At 41.9% G+C, this 18,362-nt stretch overlaps 1 protein-coding gene across 1 annotated transcript in view; it reads right to left on the bottom strand.

Annotated features, from left to right (window-relative positions):
- atrnl1b (attractin-like 1b) overlaps nt 1-16,762 on the bottom strand; it is a 177,536-nt gene extending 160,774 nt beyond the window's left edge. The window contains exon 1 of the mRNA XM_063003062.1: nt 15,776-16,762. Coding sequence (XP_062859132.1) covers nt 15,776-16,023 — 248 coding nt within the window. The 5' untranslated portion in view covers nt 16,024-16,762. The remainder of the gene's footprint in view (nt 1-15,775) is intronic.
- Nucleotides 16,763-18,362: the final 1,600 nt, after the last annotated feature.

Genomic DNA, 18,362 nt, shown 5'->3' with positions numbered 1-18,362 from the left:
TAAACGAATTGAATGTTTTAACTGAATGTCAGAGCACTTGGAAAACACATCTTATTAATAGACATAAGCAATGCCACTCAGAAAACAAGCCAATCCGCTTTCGGCTGTGACTGTGGACGACTTCTGGCATCGTTATAGGCTAAACTTGAGTGACCTCCAGGAATTTCCGTGCTGTTTACTCCATTAACTTCAGCAATTGAATGTCAGCCCAAAATATATAAAGGATCCAGTAAGTATTCATACCCCATTGACTTCAACATGTTGTGTTGAAGATTTATTTTAAAATTATATAATTGTCATTTATACCAGGGCAGTGATAGCTCAGTGGTTTAAGGTACTGGACTAGTAAACAGAAGGTTGCCGGTTCAAGCCCCGTCACCACCAAGTTGCCACTGTTGGCTCCCTGAGCAAGTCCCTTAACCCTCATTTGCTCATCGTGTTCAGCTCATTGTGTAAGTCGCTTTGGATAAAAGCGTCTGCTAAATGCTGAAAATGAAAATGTAAATGTAAATACCCATTAATCTACATTTAATCACCCATGATGATTAAATTAATAAAATGAATTAAACATACGTGTTGGCGCTCCAGTTACAGCTGTCTTTAGACACTTTAAACACAGCTTATCTTATTTATCATGACAGCTTCTTTTAAGCTCCATCAGACTAGACAGTGAACATCTGGAACCTGCCATACTCAGGTCAGATGCTCAGTGGAGTTTTAATGTGGGATTTGTTTGGGTCACTCGTGTTGTTTTGGCTGTATGTTTTGGGTCACTGATTTGGGTAAACAGTGAGTTTGCATGTGCTCTGGAGGAGGTCTTCTTCAAGGATGTTGCTGTGTTTGGTTGCATTCATCTGTCCCTTAATCCACCCCTCTTCTTTCCATTCTCCCTGTACCGGTCACTGAGAAGCACCAGCATAGCATAATACTGCCACCACCATGTTTCACTGTAGGGATTGTATTAGCCAGGTAATGAGTTCAGTTATATAAAAATGCCACATTCTAATATCAGATTCAATTCTAATAATGGGATTTAAGCAGTTTAGCCCATAGTTTTCAAGTGACCCACATGTTGTCCGTGACTTTTATCGCTGGGCAACACAAACAATGCATCAAAATGAAACACATAACGACATGTACTTAATTAATGAAATTAATGAAATCTGGTCCCACTGTAGTGTACAAGATGTAACGTAAATCCTCCACAAGAGGGAGTTTGTGTACAATTGTGTTCATGTGCCTGTTAAAATTCATTTATTTAATCTTTTATTTCCCCTTTTTCTCCCACTTTAGCGCATCCAATTTCTACCCGTCAATCATCCTCTCACTAATGCTGGTCCCTGCTCCTGATTGGGGAGGACGAGGCTGCTCCACGCCCCCTCCGGCACGTGCACAGCGATCGAACATCTTATCACCTACACTTGATGAGCGCAGTGCGGTACAGCGCCGTGCACGGAGAGCCACACCCTCTACCGCACTCCTTGCCCATCTCCGTGCAGGCGCCACCAACCAGCCAGCAGAGGTCGTAATCGCACTAGTTTGAGAGAGAGTTCCCATCTGGCTTGCCCCTTATCTGAACAACAGGCCAATCGCTGTTCATGTAGCCGCTCAGCCTCAGCCGGCAAGGCAGAGCTGAGATTCGATACGATGTATGCGAGATCTCAGCTCTGGAGAACAGCGTGTGTTTTACCCCTGCGCCACCTGAGCGGCTTAATCATTATTATTTTTCTCTGCGACCCATTTTTTTGGCTCCCGACCCACCCAATGGTCGTGACTCAAGGTTTGAAAAACCCTGGTTTAGCCTGATAAATCTAGTCATCTCTAGTACACAAATATGACAGTTGCACTGGTCCTAAAAAAAAAGTCCATATCAGTAAATGTTGGCCATTCAGTCATTTAGACAAAAAAAAATTCTCAATACTCACAACCCTTTTAATTCTATGTTTACATTTTTCCCATTTTTGCCCCAATCCAGACATTTCCAATTTACTAGCTGCACCATCCCCACCCAAAGGAAAGCCAACAACTATTACAAACTTCCTCTGATGTGTTAAGTACCACACAGAGCTTACCACCACTCATGCAAACACCTAGACCAGCCTGCAGAAGTCACATGCGCAAATGCAATGCGGAACCCTGTTAACCTTCCTCACTCAGGCATGGCAAACTGCGCCTCGCTTGATGCCCAACCAGGCTGACAGCATATCTGAGATAAGAAATCAAAAGCCGGGGTAGCGCATTAGACCGCTGTGCCAGACAAGCAACCACAAGACTCTCTCAGGCAGAAATGACCTTGTGCTGATACAAACATCAGATTAATGGGTGAAATCAGCAAACTATCACTTTATACTGCTTTACATTTCAAATGGTTCTCATCAGGCTGAGAGCAAGTTTTAAGAGCAATGGAAGGGCATAAAGACTATAATCAAGGCTTTCCACTTCCTCTAGCCTGCACCGAGGGGAGGATCTATTATTACAGCTTTGTCTGAATAGAGCACTAGAAACAGACTCTCTCGTGTAGCTGGATGAGAGAGTCGGCAAAACGAGCAGAAACAGTGAGGTGAACTCTAGGTGGGTCAATGGCTCAATTATTCAAAGTGTCTCTATGAATGTTTTATAGGCAGGTACTCTTGTTAAGAATGAAACTGTGTATTCTAACATACACAAAGTAGTAGAACACAGATCAGCGCTTATGATCTCTGTTGGGCTGTGAAAAAAGGTCAAGCTGGTAGTATGTGTGGTCGTATCACCTACAGCATGTCCACAGGGTGCTACTTTTAATGAGACCATTAACATATCAATACTTGCCATGTAAACTGTCTTTACTGAGGAAATAAAACAACTTTCTTTCTTACTGTGCCAGCAATTAGCCCCATTCTTCTTATTTTTGTTGCATATTTATTACACAGAATTATTGTATTAGATCATTACACTATGTCAAAGCACTTCTTTGAAAAACCTTAAAACTGAATCGTATATCCGCTTGATTTTCTTTTTATATTTAAATAAAAGGATAAAGTACTATTGCCAAGTGACATACTATACCCAATTACCAATGCTGAATTTGGGTATCCTCCTGGCCAGAGGCAAAAAAAGTACCAAAGCTGGCCATATAGGTTTGTTTGTTTGTTTGTTTATTAGGATTTTAACGTCATGTTTTACACTTTAGTTACATTCATGACAGGAACGATAGTTACTCATTACACACAAGATTCATCATTTCACAGTCATGGACAAATTAGTGTCTCCAATTCACCTCACTTGCATGTCTTTGGACTGTGGGAGGAAACCCACGCAGACACGGGGAGAACATGCAAACTCCACACAGAAAGGACCCGGACCACCCCACCTGGGAACCGAACCCAGGACCTTCTTGCTGTGAGGTGACAGTGCTACCCACTTAGCTACCATGCCGCCTGGCCGTATAGGTAGGGCAGGAAACAGTGCAGACCTACGATTGGTTAAATGCAATCCTCACAAAATCGCCAATGGAGCGAGACGGTGCAATATTTAAAACCCTTAAAAAAGAGGAGGGGGGAATCAAACAGCCTAGCCATTGGGAGACGCACTTATCAGTACGCTTTCAGTGCCAAACCCAAGCCTGGATAAACACAAGGGGTTACATCTGGAAGGGCATTAATCATAAAAATCTGTGCCAAATCAGATATGCAGCCCATAATGATTCTGTGTGGCAACCCCCAAGTACGGAAGATTTGAATATGAGTGCGATTTTGACACATCGGGTCAAGAGGAAGTTGTGTAGACTTGAATTCCAAAGAAAACTGTCACTCTGTGTGTGTGTGTGTGTGTGTGTGTGTGTGTGTGTGTGTGTGTGTGTGTGTGTGTGTGTGTGTGTGTGTGTGTGTGTGTGTGTGTGTGTGCTCATAAACTTCTGTTTAAGTGCAAAGAAGCTAAAGAAATGTCAGCAAAAACTATTGGGGAATTCCAATCTTGGCCAATACAATCCCTGCATTACTCCAGAGCACATACTGTATGTTAAGGCATTAGCTTATATTACTTTAGTACTCATTTATTTAGATAAAACGTTTTTTTTTTTTGTTACTTAGAAGTAATAAGACTTGTACTTGAACATTTTTGCTCTCTCTACTCACCTTTACAAATTATCTGAATACCATATTAAGTGGAAAAATACTAATGTGTTCAAATATTTAAACAACCATGACCTTCCTTAATCCAGTCATTCAGTGTTACTGTTACTGCATGAGGAATTAAGTCACTGCTGTTGGTGCTACTGTGCTCTCATTAGATCTAACCGTGGGCCTAAAATAAGTATTTTAAGGTCGCAACTCTCACTAAGCAAGCATTAGGCGATTAGTAATGTACATATAGGGCAGAATTACTGATGTCTTTTTTCCACCAACAAAGTGCTGGTGCCATTTCCTGCGAACAAGCAAACCTTTTTATAACGGATCCCCATTTACACTGGTTTGAGAGCCCAACGATTACGCATGGATGTGGGCATTCCATCATCTGGAAACAGAGATCGGAAGACACTATAAACATGAACGTGCTCTTCTCTAGCAACTTTTTCAGTGTCTGTGCGTGGCCCAAAAGGATTATCATAGACAAAGACGAAAAGAAAATGCTTTGTTTGCTTTAACTGTTATGATTGTGTTAAGCATCGACATCTGTGACCATTATGATGTGACCTCAATGGGCATGTTTCGTGATTTCTATTTATGTCCACAGGTACACAGTCACATAGCGACAGAAGCGTAGCTCATATACAGTAGGTGGGTATACACCAATAAGCCATAACATTAAAACCCCCTCCTTGTTTCTACACTTACTGTCCATTTTATCAGCTCCACTTTCCATATAAAAGCACTTTGTAGGTCCAGTTCTCTGCATGCTTTGTTGCCCCCATTCATGCTGTTCTTCAATGGTCAGGACTCTCACAGGACCACCACAGAGTAGGTATTATTTGGGTGGTGGATCATTCTCAGCACTACAGTGACACTGACATGATGGTGGTGTGTTAGTGTGTGTTGTGCTGGTATGAGTGGAACAGATACAGCAGCGCTGTGGAGTTTTTAAATAACGTGTCCACTCACTGTCCACTCTATTAGACACTCCTACCTAGTTGGGCCACCTTGTAGATGTAAAGTCAGAGACGATCGCTCATCTATTGCTGCTGTTTGAGTTGGTCATCTTCTAGACCTTCATCAGTGGTCACAGGATGCTGCCTAACTTTTCTCAGTCCAGCAGGGACAGTGAGGTGTTTAAAAACTCCAGCAGCACTGCTGTGTCTTATCCTCTCTTACCAGCACAACACACACTAACACACCACCACCATGTTAGTGTCACTGCAGTGCTGAGAATCATCCACCACCCAAATAATACCTACTCTGAAGTGGTCATGGGAGAGTCCTGACCATTGAAGAACAGCATGAAAGGGGGCTAAAAAAGCATGCAGAGAAACAGATGGACTACAGTCAGTAATTGTGGAACTACAAAATGCTTCTACTGTATATGGTGAGTGGAGCTGATAAAATGAGCAGTGAGTGTAGAAACAAGGACGTGGTTTTAATGTTATGGTTGATCGGTGTATAAGGTATGCGATAGGCTGTCTGCACATTTATCCCTTGTTGCTGTCATGGGTAAAAGTACCATGGGTAAAATTGTCTTCCCTGGGGCAGATGGGATCTTCCAGCAAAACAATGTGACAGGTCACACACGGCTAGAAATGTTTGACATTGGTTGGAAAAGCATGACCAAGTACTACCCTGGCCCCCTAATTCTCCAGACTTTAACCCAACAGAGCATCTGTGGGACCACCTTGATCGTCGTGTTCGTTCTGTGGATCCTCCACCATGCACCCTACGGCAGCTGTGGGATGCACTGCAGTCAGCATGGCTCCAAATACCTGTGACAACCTACCAGGACCTTACTGAGTCACTCCCAGCCCGTCTAGCTGCTGTCTGTGCTGCACACAGGGGTTACTCTGAATATTAGCTGGTGGTCATAATAATGTGACTTGACTGTGTAATTTAAGGCTATTACGTGTGGTTACACACATTGGGTTATGATTCTGAGTTTATCTTGTATTTTATGTGAGAATATCACCACAAGTAATGCATCGGTTTCTTCCGAGGAACACTGATGATTTACAGGTACATCCAGGCCAGGATGATTATAGGGTCAGAATGGCACCAATTTTTTTGGTGGAGAACCTGTGGTTTTGTGGTGTAATAGCACCGAACCATTTGAGATTTTGACACCAAAATGACTATGAATGTTTTTGCACATGCCAGTTCAAAATGCACTGACCAGCCATACCATTAAAACCACGTCCTTGTTTCTACACTCACTGTCCATGTGATCAGCTCCACTTACCATATAGAAGCATTTTGTAGTTCTACAATTACTGACTGTAGTCCATCTGTTTCTCTGCATGCTTTGTTAGCCCCCTTTCATGCTGTTCTTCAATGGTCAGCACCCCCACAGGACCACTACAGAGTAGGTATTATTTAGGTGGTGGATGATTCTCAGCACTGCAGTGACACTGACATGGTGGTGGTGTGTTAGTGTGTGTTGTGCTGGTAGGAGTGGATCAGACACAGCAGTGCTGATGGAGCTTTTAAACACCTCACTGTCACTGCTGGACTGAGAATAGTCCACCAACCAAAAATATCCAGCCAACAGCGCCCCATGGGCAGCATCCTGTGACCACTGATGAAGGTCTAGAAGATGACCAACTCAAACAGCAGCAATAGATGAACGATCGTTTCTGACTTTACATCTACAAGGTGGACCAACTAGGTAGGAGTGTCTAATAGAGTGGACACGGTATTTAAAAACTCCAGCAGCGCTGCTGTGTTTTATCCACTCATACCAGCACAACACACACAAACACACCACCACCATGTCATTGTCACTGCAGTGCTGAGAATGATCCACCACCTAAATAATACCTTCTCTGTGGTGGTCCTGACCATTAAAGAACAGGGTGAAAGCAGACTAAAAAGGTATGTAGCTAAATAGACTACAGTCAGTAATTGTAGAACTACAAAGTGCTACTATATGGTAAGTGGAGCTGATAAAATGGACAGTGAGTGTAGAAACAAGGAGGTGGTTTTAATGTTATGGCTGATAAGTGACATTTCTGACAAGTTCTCTAGAAAAGCCCCCCACCCCAAAAATAAAGCTAACATCTGTTAGGTTTTATTTAAAGCAGAACCTCTGGCTTGCAATTCCTGACACACCTCTGTTGATCTGGTAGGGTCCGAGCTCCAGCCGAATGTCTACAGGGATGACAGAACCGTTAAGAGACTGTTAACGACCCCTACATCTGGGAAGTAAAAGTGAAAGTGAGTGTCCTTAAGATATGAATCAGGGTCTGTCAGAGCTGACGAGATGTGTAATCAATGCCTGTGTCTAAGCAACACCATAAATCTGAAGAAATAGCATCGTGCTGTCTCCCTCAACAGTTCTGCTGATCTGCTCACACACTTCACTAGCCTCCATCCCAAGGGAACGACACTATAAAAAGAGTTTGGTCCAATTTTAGGAAAGGTCCTAAATAAATGAGTAAGGAAACGTGATGAGTGCAGATGCTTCCAGGCATGTGTACTGCATTAAAGAATTGCTCTGGCCTGGGAGTTCATCACTGTGGCACAGACAACCAAAGCTTTCGTCACCAGTGCCAGTGCCAGGGGCCAGTGATAGCTCAGTGGTTAAGGTACTGGACTAGTAAACAGAAGGTTGCCGGTTCAAGCCTCGCCACCACAAAGTTGCCACTGTTGGGTCCATGAGCAAACCCCTTAACCCTCAATTGCTCATTGTGTAAGTCGCTTTGGATAAAAGCGTCTGCTAAATGCTGAAAATGTAAATGTCACCAACACTGACGGTGTTTTAGTGATAACTGAAGAACAACATTTTAAAGACAGAGTCACAGATGTTAAAGATAAAAATGGATTTGAATATAAACACAAAAACGCACAAACGTTTGCACATTGGGGTATTATTAGCAATCTAAGGTATTGTGTAGGTGTTATTGCATCATGCTTTTGAAAAGCTTTCCATCTTTTGCACAGATGATTACACAAACACACTTCTTTACTGGCTTACTTGCCACTGTACATATAAAGTATATACAAATTGATAAGTGATGTTCATAACACAACCTACTGCCCCTGAAAGAGTCTATAACATCTGGCACGCCTACTATCAGAATTCCCAGTGAAAGAGCCAGTGAACGCAGCATCCACATCCACCTACATGAGGTGGGATCACACAGTGATCAGTATCGCCTATACAGAGTCACACACTGCTCTCCATTATTCCCCATCTCTGAGCAGATGACACAGACCATTCAGTGGACATTGTAGTGGACGGCAGTGATGAGGAATCTGTCTGGCCCTCCCACCAGACAGACATTAGCCAATCATGTCTGCGTGCAAGCACCCGGCCGGTCGTGACCTGGAGATTTACATTTACATTTGTAGCATTTAGCATAGGCTTGTTTCCAAGCCTGAATACAATTGGAGCAATTGAGGGTTAAGAGCTTTACTCAGGGGCTGGACAGTGGCAGCTTGGCAACCCTCTGATTACTAGTCCAGTATTTTATGAGTAGCTGCTGCTCTCAGCACATGGAGATCACAGAACAGGTGGGCTAGCGTGTATTATGGCGCTGGAATAGACTATAAAATGTACGAAGACTTAACATAGGGGCCGATCAATAAAGAATGTTAAGTTTTGCATTCATGCTCACCATGTTGTATTCAAAAACAGAGTGATGGATTTTAAAAGTGGAATTTTCTGTATAGCAAGAAAATATAGGCAAATAGACAATAGAGTTGGTCTCTGTATCCAGTATCAGTTAACCATATGCATCACTCAGCTTTACAGGTGTGATAACCGCTAATTAGATACATTAATTACGTACACCACAGCACCACAATGTTTGTTTGTTTATTAGGATTTTAAAGTCATGTTTTACACTTTGGTTACATCCACGACAGAAACGGTAGTTACTCATTACACAAGGTTCATCAGTTCACAAGGTTATATCGAACACAGTCTTGGACAATTTAGTGTCTCCAGTTCACCTCACTTGCACGTCTTTGGACTGTGGGAGGAAACCGGAACACCCGGAGGAAACCCAGACGTGCACGGGGAGAACTCTACACAGAAAGGACCTGGACCGCCCCACCTGGGGATCAAACCCAGGACCTTCTTGCTGTGAGGCAACAGCGCTACCTACTTAGCCACCATGCCGTCCCTCACTACAATAACATTTGATTTAAACTTTAAATGGTCAACAGGAGATGAAGAAAGGGAGAAAAAAAACCCTAAAAAGTTGACGACCATCCTTGGAGAGCATACAAGCAATGTACCATCTGACTCACTGGAATCATGCAAATAAATGTACATGGTACAAGTACAAATGTAGATCTAACCAAACAAATAAATCTAGTGTTGCCTGGCAACAGTCCAGGACTGTGTATGTTCACAGAGTAACAGAAATGCTAAAAGAAGAATGAAATTCTGATCTGTTGTCGTGCATTACGCTTGTATTAATGTTACATAAATGCACAGATTTGGGCTGATCTTTCCTAATGTAATAGCCTTCGGCCTACAATCAAATCTCTGCGTGCTGATATCCTGTATAACTGCACTTCCTCTCGTGTGATTTGCTTAGCTTTGCATCACAGTGGACCTGATTGCAGAAGCAGGACTCATCGGTCAAATTAGTAAACATTGGCTCTTAACCTAGCCTAGTGACCTGGCTTAACCTACTTCACACTTTGCTCTGTTTTAGCAACTACTCAGCAGTCTGGTGCATGAAGACTTACTCAGCCACAACACTGTCCAAACGGACTTTACACAAGTGTGTGTAGTGTACACACACACACACACACACACACACACAGGTTAGAGAACTGCCCGTTTGTACTGTAATTTATATTTCCTTCAGTGCTGCAACTAAGGTGGTAAAAATAGAGTAGTCTACTAAATAATTCATCAGTGCCTGCCCTGATAAACAGCCACTACGCAAATCCTGTTCTTAAAAGTATATGCTTCAGAGATTGCAAAAGTGGTGCAGTGGTTGGCGCTTTTGGCTACTGATCAGCCAGTTTAAAGTTCAAATCCCTTGTTGACTAGCCTAAAATCCATTAAAGCACTGCTTCATGGTGTTAAAAACAAGCACAGATAAATCGGAGAGTTGTGCGAGGAAGGGCAACCAGTGTAAAAACTTTACCAGTTTAAATATTACATACAACATAGGGCAGTGGTAGCTCAGTGGATAAGGTACTGGACTAGTAATCAGAAGGTTGCCGGTTCAAGCCCCACCACTGCCAGGTTGCCACTGTTGGGCCCCTGAGCAAGGCCCTTAGCCCTATTTATATTGCCGATTTTCATACCGTTACTAATGGGTCGTTCGCGAGCGATCCGATTCTATTGAACGGCTCTTTCAAATGAACCGAGTAGCATCTCTGGGAACCGTTATATATATGTTTTATATGTTTTCATTTTTGCGCCATTCTTACTGGCTGTAATACACCCATTCTGCTTCACATCAGTTCGGGGAATTAACTAGTCATAATGAAAGCTGTTTATTGCGAAATCCGAGTATCGTGAAGAGTGAGCGCGACACACACACACAGAGATAATATTATATTGTATAAACTTGCACAAGTGTGTTTTTTTGCAAGTTCGGGCTCGTCAGTGAATGTAACCGTATTCGGTACACAGATGTGATGACATGCCAGCGCGTTGTGCCACCCCATACCATGGTTTTGAATGGCAAGATACTAACTGTTAGCTTAGCAAGCAAAACCCGATGGAATCGCTGTCTAAGTAGCGCGTGTGAATAACCTGCCTTATAATAAGTCATTGACCTCTCTACTGAGGCAGCTGCCTATGTAGGCAGTAAGACAGCAAGGCAGCTCACTAGGTGTTTGAACACACCCTATGTAGAGCGCTCCCTAGCTTTTGTGTTATCACCTCAAAAAGTGAGCACCCCCACAACCAATCAGTGAGCTCCAACCACCTACAACTCCCGCCCCTCCCTTATTGTGTATGCGCGCAGGTCTTAAAGTCTCCGTTTTCAAGGTGGACCCTAAGCAGAAATTTGGCGCTTCACATTTTTAAAATACCGTCACCATTTTTAAATACCGCGGTATACCGTAATACCGCCCAACCCTAGTTCAGTCATAACTGTAAGTCGCTTTGGATAAAAAGCTTTTGCTAAATGCCGAAAATGTAAATGTAAATATGCAGATGCATGAACCTCTGTGGTGGTGACCCCTAATAGGAGCAGCCGAAGGGAATCATTCATTCATATATTATCCTAATCAAAACCTGTTCTTTATTATTTGTGCTCACTTAATATCAGGTGTCACTTATGAGCTATAAAGTCAATTGGAAAGATTATCTCTGCTAATTGTTAAACCAAAATATAATTGCTACAGCCATCAAGTGCCGGTTGGTTTAAGAAATAAGACCAACTGCTAGTGAAAAGTACTGTTTGCATCACGAGATAGGACAAAGCTCAAAAAAGTCGCGTCTCTATGTAAGTCTGAAGCTCAGTAATAATAATACACAATGTTACATAACTGAATTACAATTATCCTGCTGTTTGCAATACACCAAACAAGAACAATTTACAACAGCTGAACACAACTAATATTACAAGTGGATTCCTCAAAATTAAACAAAAAAAAGCCACTTAAGTAACGGGGAAAAATAACATTAGCTGCTTATTTTATTAAAATGTCCATTGTATGGAAATATTTCAGTCTGGAAATGCAGAAAAGCAAAACAGGTACTTGCAATGTGTGCAAAGCCAGCATGTCAAGGGGTGGAAGTAAGGTTTGTGTCATGGCTAATTTAATCAAGCACCTGCAAAAACTTTAAAACTTAATAGAGAAGGCCGCTCAGGTGGCGCAGCGGTAAAAAGAAACGCTGCAACCAGAGCTGGATTCTGAGTACATCGTATCGAATCCGGTTCGAGGCTGAGTGGCTGTATGAGCAATGATTGGCCGGTTGCTCAGTTGGGGGGCGGGACAAAGAACCGGATGTGGGTCTCTCTCTGTCAGAATGCGATTACGACCTCTACCGGCTGATTAGAGGCACCTGCACAGAGATGAAGAAAATTGCCCTTAGGGTGTGTCTCTCCGCATGCAACGCTAGGTGGCACAACACTCATCAATGTGTGGGTGGCAAAAATGCATCCGGCTGCTGCCCATGTTTCGGAGGGGATATGGGTTAGCTTCGATCTCCTCGGTCAGGGCAGGGATCGGCATAGACAGAGAGGAAGCATGATGCAAACTGAACAATTGGATGCGCTAAAGGTGGAGAAAAAGGGGAAAAATTAAAAAAAAACTTACTAGAGAAAACATTTTTTTTGCTCTTTTAATATGATGTTCTGTGTGGTTTCAGCCTCATAATGTAACCCTTAACACAATAACAATCATAACAATATTAAAGTATTGGTATCAGTATCGGCATCGGCAGTTGTGTATCGGAATCGGATCGGAACTGAAAAACTGTGAATCGGCCCATCACTACATTTTACCGCATGTTTTAAATATGACTAAGTCAAGAGGACTGACCAAAAAGTTAGGAGAAGTGATAATTGCCTTAAACAAGGAAAATACCAAAGGCACTGAATGTTCCTAGAGATACATTTTAAAGCATAATTCACAAGCTCGAAGGAACACTGGTTACACTACCTAGATGTAGCAGAAAAATCAAGTTATCCCCCATTGACACCAGATTCCTGAGAAAGCAGCTGGACAAAAACCCTCAGGTGACTGCAAAAGACCAGCAGCAATGTTTGGTGGGAGCAGGCAATGAGGTCTCAGTTTGCACAGTAAGGTGCATACTAAACGCTAAACTTCATAAAACTTCCCAAAAGCACAAGAAAAGCCAGCTCCAAACTGATCAAAAGCATATAATCCAGCCACAGAAGTGTTGGGATTCTGTTACTATTCTGGATTATGGATCAGCGGTAGGTCTAGAGGAGGTAAAATGAAGCATACGCTGAATAGAACACCCAGCCTAGAGTGAAGCATGAAGGCTCCGTGATGCTCTGGGGCTGCTTTCCTTCATCTGGCACTGAAAACCTGCAGCATATGGAGGGCAAGATGGATTCAATCAAGTATCAGAAAATCCTGAGAGAATACGTCATGCCTTCTGTGAGGAAGCTGAAGACTGGGCGTTATTTGACCTCTCAAAAGAACAATAATTCCAAGCATACCTCAAAATCCACTGAGGCCTGGTTTTAAAAGAAGTCCTGGAAGATTCTGGTGTGGCTGTCACAGTTGCCTGACTTAAACCCCATAAAAAATCTTTGGTGGGATTTAAAGAAGGCTGTTGCAGCATGTAAACTCAAGTATATTAGTGAACTGGAGGACATTGCCCATGAGGAATGAGTAAAGATTCCTCAGGAATGCTGCCAGAAGATGGTGTCTGGCTATGCATCACAGCCAAAGCATGTTCTACTAAGCACTTAAGGCGTTTATCATGAAGAAGTTAAATAATTTTGACACTGCAGTAGTGATTAAAAGTGACATTTTGTGTTGAATATGAAGAAACTGCTTGTCATATTAGTGTGTTGAGCTATTTAAATTGTTCTTGTTTGACTGGTTTAGTGCAAACAACTGACTTCTTGTTCCTCAGCCGTTGTCCCGTTTTTCGGTTACGGGGTGGGCACTTCTGGCTTCTTCCCGTTAGGGGTCGCCGGTGGGATTTGGCACAGTTTTTACGCCGGATACCCTTCCTGACACAACCCTCCCTATTCATCCGGGCTTGGGACCGGCACTACAATGCACTGGTTTGTGCATCTAGCAGCTAGGTATCTATAGGACAATTCAGTGTTTCCAATTAGCCTAGTGGCATGTTTTTGGACTGTGGGAGGGAACCGGAGCACGCGGAGGAAAACCACCCGGACACTGGGAGAACATGCAAACTCCGCACAGAAAGGACCCGGACCGCCCCACCTGGGGATCCAACCCAGGACCTTCTTGCTGTGAGACGACAGTGCTACCCACTAAGCCACCGTGCTGCCCTTAGTGCAAACAACTGACAATTTGTACATTTTGTTAATAATCGTAATTTGCAATGAAGGTTGGATATTATTATTGCAACTGTAAGACTGAAGCTGAAACTGAAAACAATTACTGAAAAGCAGATAGAAACATTACTGCACAACAAAAACCATCTACTTTTACTTTTTATTTTAAACAGGTCATTCAAACACAGTGGGTGTCCGCTGTACTTGCTAGTAGACAATTTTGGTGAGAGTTCCATTCCATAATGCTATATATATTAAGACCCTATAATGTAGAAGCATGGATGTACACCGATCAGGCATAACATTATGACCACCTCCTTGTTTCTACACTCACTGTCCATTTTATCAGCTCTACTTACCATAAAGAAGCACTTTGCAGTTCTACAATTACTGACTGTAGTCCATCTGTTTCTCTACATATTTTTTTTAGCCTGCTTTCACCCTGTTCTTTAATGGTCAGGACTCTCCCAGCAGCGTTGATGGAGTTTTTAAACACCTCACTGTCACTGTTGGACTGAGAATAGTCCACCAACCAAAAATATCCAGCCAACAGCGCCCCGTGGGCAGCGTCCTGTGACCACTGATGAAGGTCTAGAAGATGACCAACTCAAACAGCAGCAATAGGTATGAGAGTGTCTCTGACTTTACCTCTACAAGGTGGCCCAACTAGGTAGGAGTGTCTAATAGAGAGTACAGTGAGTGGACACGGTATTTAGAAACTCCAGCAGCACTGCTGTGTCTTATCCACTCATACCAGCACAACACACACTAACACACCACCACCATGTCATTGTCACTGCAGTGCTGAGAATCATCCACCATCCAAATAATACCTGCTCTGTGGTGGCCCTGACCATTGAAGAACAGCATGAAAGGGGGCTAACAAAGCATGCAGATGGACTACAGTCAGTAATTGTAGAACTACAAAGTGCTTACATTTTACATTTTCAGCATTTAGCAGATGCTTTTATCCAAAGCGACTTACAGTACCGTTACAGTATACAATCTGAGCAATTGAGGGCTAAGGGCCTGGCAGTGGTGGGGCTTGAACCAGCGACCTTCTTGTTACTAGTCCAGTACCTTAACCACTAGGCTACGGCTTGGTAAGTGAAGCCGATAAAATGGACAATGTGTGTAGAAACAAGGAGGTGGTTTTAATCTTATGGCTGATCAGTGTATACTGTCACAGTACTGTAAGTCGCTTTGGATAAAAGCATCACCTAAACACTCCTCATTAACTAACAAACAATTTAATGTACAGATTATGTCGAAAGTTGACATACAAAAAGCTGTAAGAGACAAGCATGTTAGAGCTCAAGGTTCTAATGATTTGTTATTGTTCTTTTACAAAATGCCTGAAACACATACTTCTGTAACCCGTGCAGCTGTGCTTCTAATCGTAACTCTAAAGTCAAGCTTATTTTCCATGTGGTTTCTATTATTTTCTCCACTGCCTGTAGTATCAAGGCATGACATGCCTACTTTGCTCTAGATCTGTGAAGTTAAAACACTTGCACATTTGACAAACCCAGCTCTGATCCACAGACTCATTTCTGGGCAGAGCTGTTTCTGTTTATAGAAACAATCAGACAGGAGAGGAGCACACAGAGTAAACCGCAACACTGGAGCAAATTCTGTACAGGAAGGCCATAAGACAGACACTTGGGACAAAGAAAAGACGGAAGGGGGTTAGAGAAAAACATCATAGTCATATGTAAGGTATTTACTCACTTGAATCTTCCATTGCAGTGCTGGCACTGGTCTCCAACCCATCCTCGGTCACACACACATGATCCGTTTACACATTTCCCAGATAGACAGGTCTTGTCGCAGGTCTTAGATGGAGAGGCTTCTGTGCCCAGAACCAAAACCATGACACAAAGCAGGACATATCTGTTCATTCCCTGTAGTCCAAACCATGACAGTGTGGCCTTTCTGAATGAGGGCAATCCAGTCCTGATAGGCTTTCTAACATCCATGCTTGCAAGTTAATTCTTCAGATCGTTTCAGTTAGCTGTGGGATCCATCATCCTGAACAAACCGAATCCGTTAACAGTGCTATAGTTGATCAAGTGAAAATCCTATTAAGATTCGCTTATGAAGTGTATATTCGTACGTCGTGTGTGTGTGTGTTTAAAACCCTGTATTAAATTAAAATCCTTAACAAAATCGTCTCATCTGGAAAACTGGTTTTGATGATTTGTTTCTGAACAAGGGAAGAATTTCCTGTTCGCCAGCGTTACCTCCTGCAGTGACAACTCTTCAAAACGAGCAATACTAAAATACATGGTATCATCCTATCGCCATCATAAGCACAATACATCCATACACTAGTACACGCTTACAGAAAATCTTCATATGGTTGTACAGATACCACCAGCAGCCATTTTAAAGTGTAAACAAGAGGCTAGCTAACATCCCGATTGGTCAACACTTCGCCTAATCGTTCCCTTTAACTTTCCTTTTACAATACGATAAGAAAATCGCTCAATTCTGAGGTAAACATGTATGTAAACAGCGAAATTAATTCTGAGTAATCGTCATTAATAAAATTCGCCGGACAGCCCTCGATAACACTGCTGCTGTTGTTTTTACTGATGATGTTCCTCACTGCAGATTTGCCCGTTAAACCAGTCACACGTTGTTCCGCTTCAGCTTTACTCCCCGCTGTATGGTTAATAATTCAGCAAAATGAAGCATTATGTTTCCTTTTCATTCACTAAGTTAAAACCACTGAGCAATGTTCGACCACACACACTGTACGACCCTGCGCTCCACCAGCCTACGACAGCAGCTGAGCCAAGCTAAGCTAAGCTAGCTAGTTAGCAAACTGCCTGGGGCGCTTGAGGTTGGAGGACCAACTGCACATGCGCACCATTTGTTTGCTCGGTTTTAAAGAGACAACGCCGAGCACGCGTCCAGATAAAAATAATAATAATAATAATATTTGGACACTTTCATGTGTCGGCAAAACTTCTGACTTATTTAAATTGCATTCCAAAATATTAAAAATTGCATTTACATTGTAGGCAAATATGGATCTATACCAAAAATCCTAAATGTTACATTCACACTGCAGGGTAAAATGGCTTAAAATTCAGTTATATGTTACATTTACAATGCAGGGTAAAATTGCTTAAAATTCAGTTATATGTTACATTCACACTGCAGGGTAAAATGGCTTAAAATTTAGTTACATGTTACATTCACACTGCAGGGTAAAATGGCTTAAAATTCAGTTATATGTTACATTCACACTGCAGGGTAAAATGGCTTAAAATTCAGTTACATGTTACATTCACACTGCAGGGTAAAATGGCTTAAAATTCAGTTATATGTTACATTCACACTGCAGGGTAAAATGGCTTAAAATTCAGTTATATGTTACATTCACACTGCAGGGTAAAATGGCTTAAAATTCAGTTATATGTTACATTCACACTGCAGGGTAAAATGGCTTAAAATTCAGTTATATGTTACATTCACACTGCAGGGTAAAATGGCTTAAAATTCAGTTATATGTTACATTCACACTGCAGGGTAAAATGGCTTAAAATTCATTTATAGGTTACATTTACAATGCAGGGTAAAATGGCTTAGAATTCAGTTATATGTTACATTCACACTGCAGGGTAAAATGGCTTAAAATTCAGTTATATGTTACATTCACACTGCAGGGTAAAATGGCTTAAAATTCAGTTATATGTTACATTCACACTGCAGGGTAAAATGGCTTAAAATTCAGTTATATGTTACATTCACACTGCAGGGTAAAATGGCTTAAAATTCAGTTATATGTTACATTCACACTGCAGGGTAAAATGGCTTAAAATTCAGTTATATGTTACATTCACACTGCAGGGTAAAATGGCTTAAAATTCATTTATAGGTTACATTTACAATGCAGGGTAAAATGGCTTAGAATTCAATTATAGTTTACATTCCCACTGCCGAGTAAAATGGCTTAAAATTCACTTATAGGTTACATTTACACTGCAGAGGAAAGCTGATCAAATTCAATTATAGGTTACATTTACACTGCAGGGAAAATGGGTTAAAATTCAATTATAGATTACATTTACACTGCAGGGAAAATGGGTTAAAATTCAATTATAGGTTACATTTACACTGCAGGGAAAATGGGTTAAAATTCAATTATAGGTTACATTTACACTGCCGAGTAAAATGGCTTAAAATTCACTTATAGGTTACATTTACACTGCAGGGAAAATGGGTTAAAATTCAATTATAGATTACATTTACAATGCAGGAAAAACTGCTCAAATTAATTTACAGGTTACATTTACCACTGGCACAG

The sequence above is a fragment of the Trichomycterus rosablanca genome, chromosome 10, assembly GCF_030014385.1.
Source record: "Trichomycterus rosablanca isolate fTriRos1 chromosome 10, fTriRos1.hap1, whole genome shotgun sequence".
NCBI classification, from domain to species: domain Eukaryota; kingdom Metazoa; phylum Chordata; class Actinopteri; order Siluriformes; family Trichomycteridae; genus Trichomycterus; species Trichomycterus rosablanca.
The sequence above is the reverse complement of the archived record's forward strand: the minus strand, read 5'-3'. Positions and strand labels throughout refer to the sequence as shown.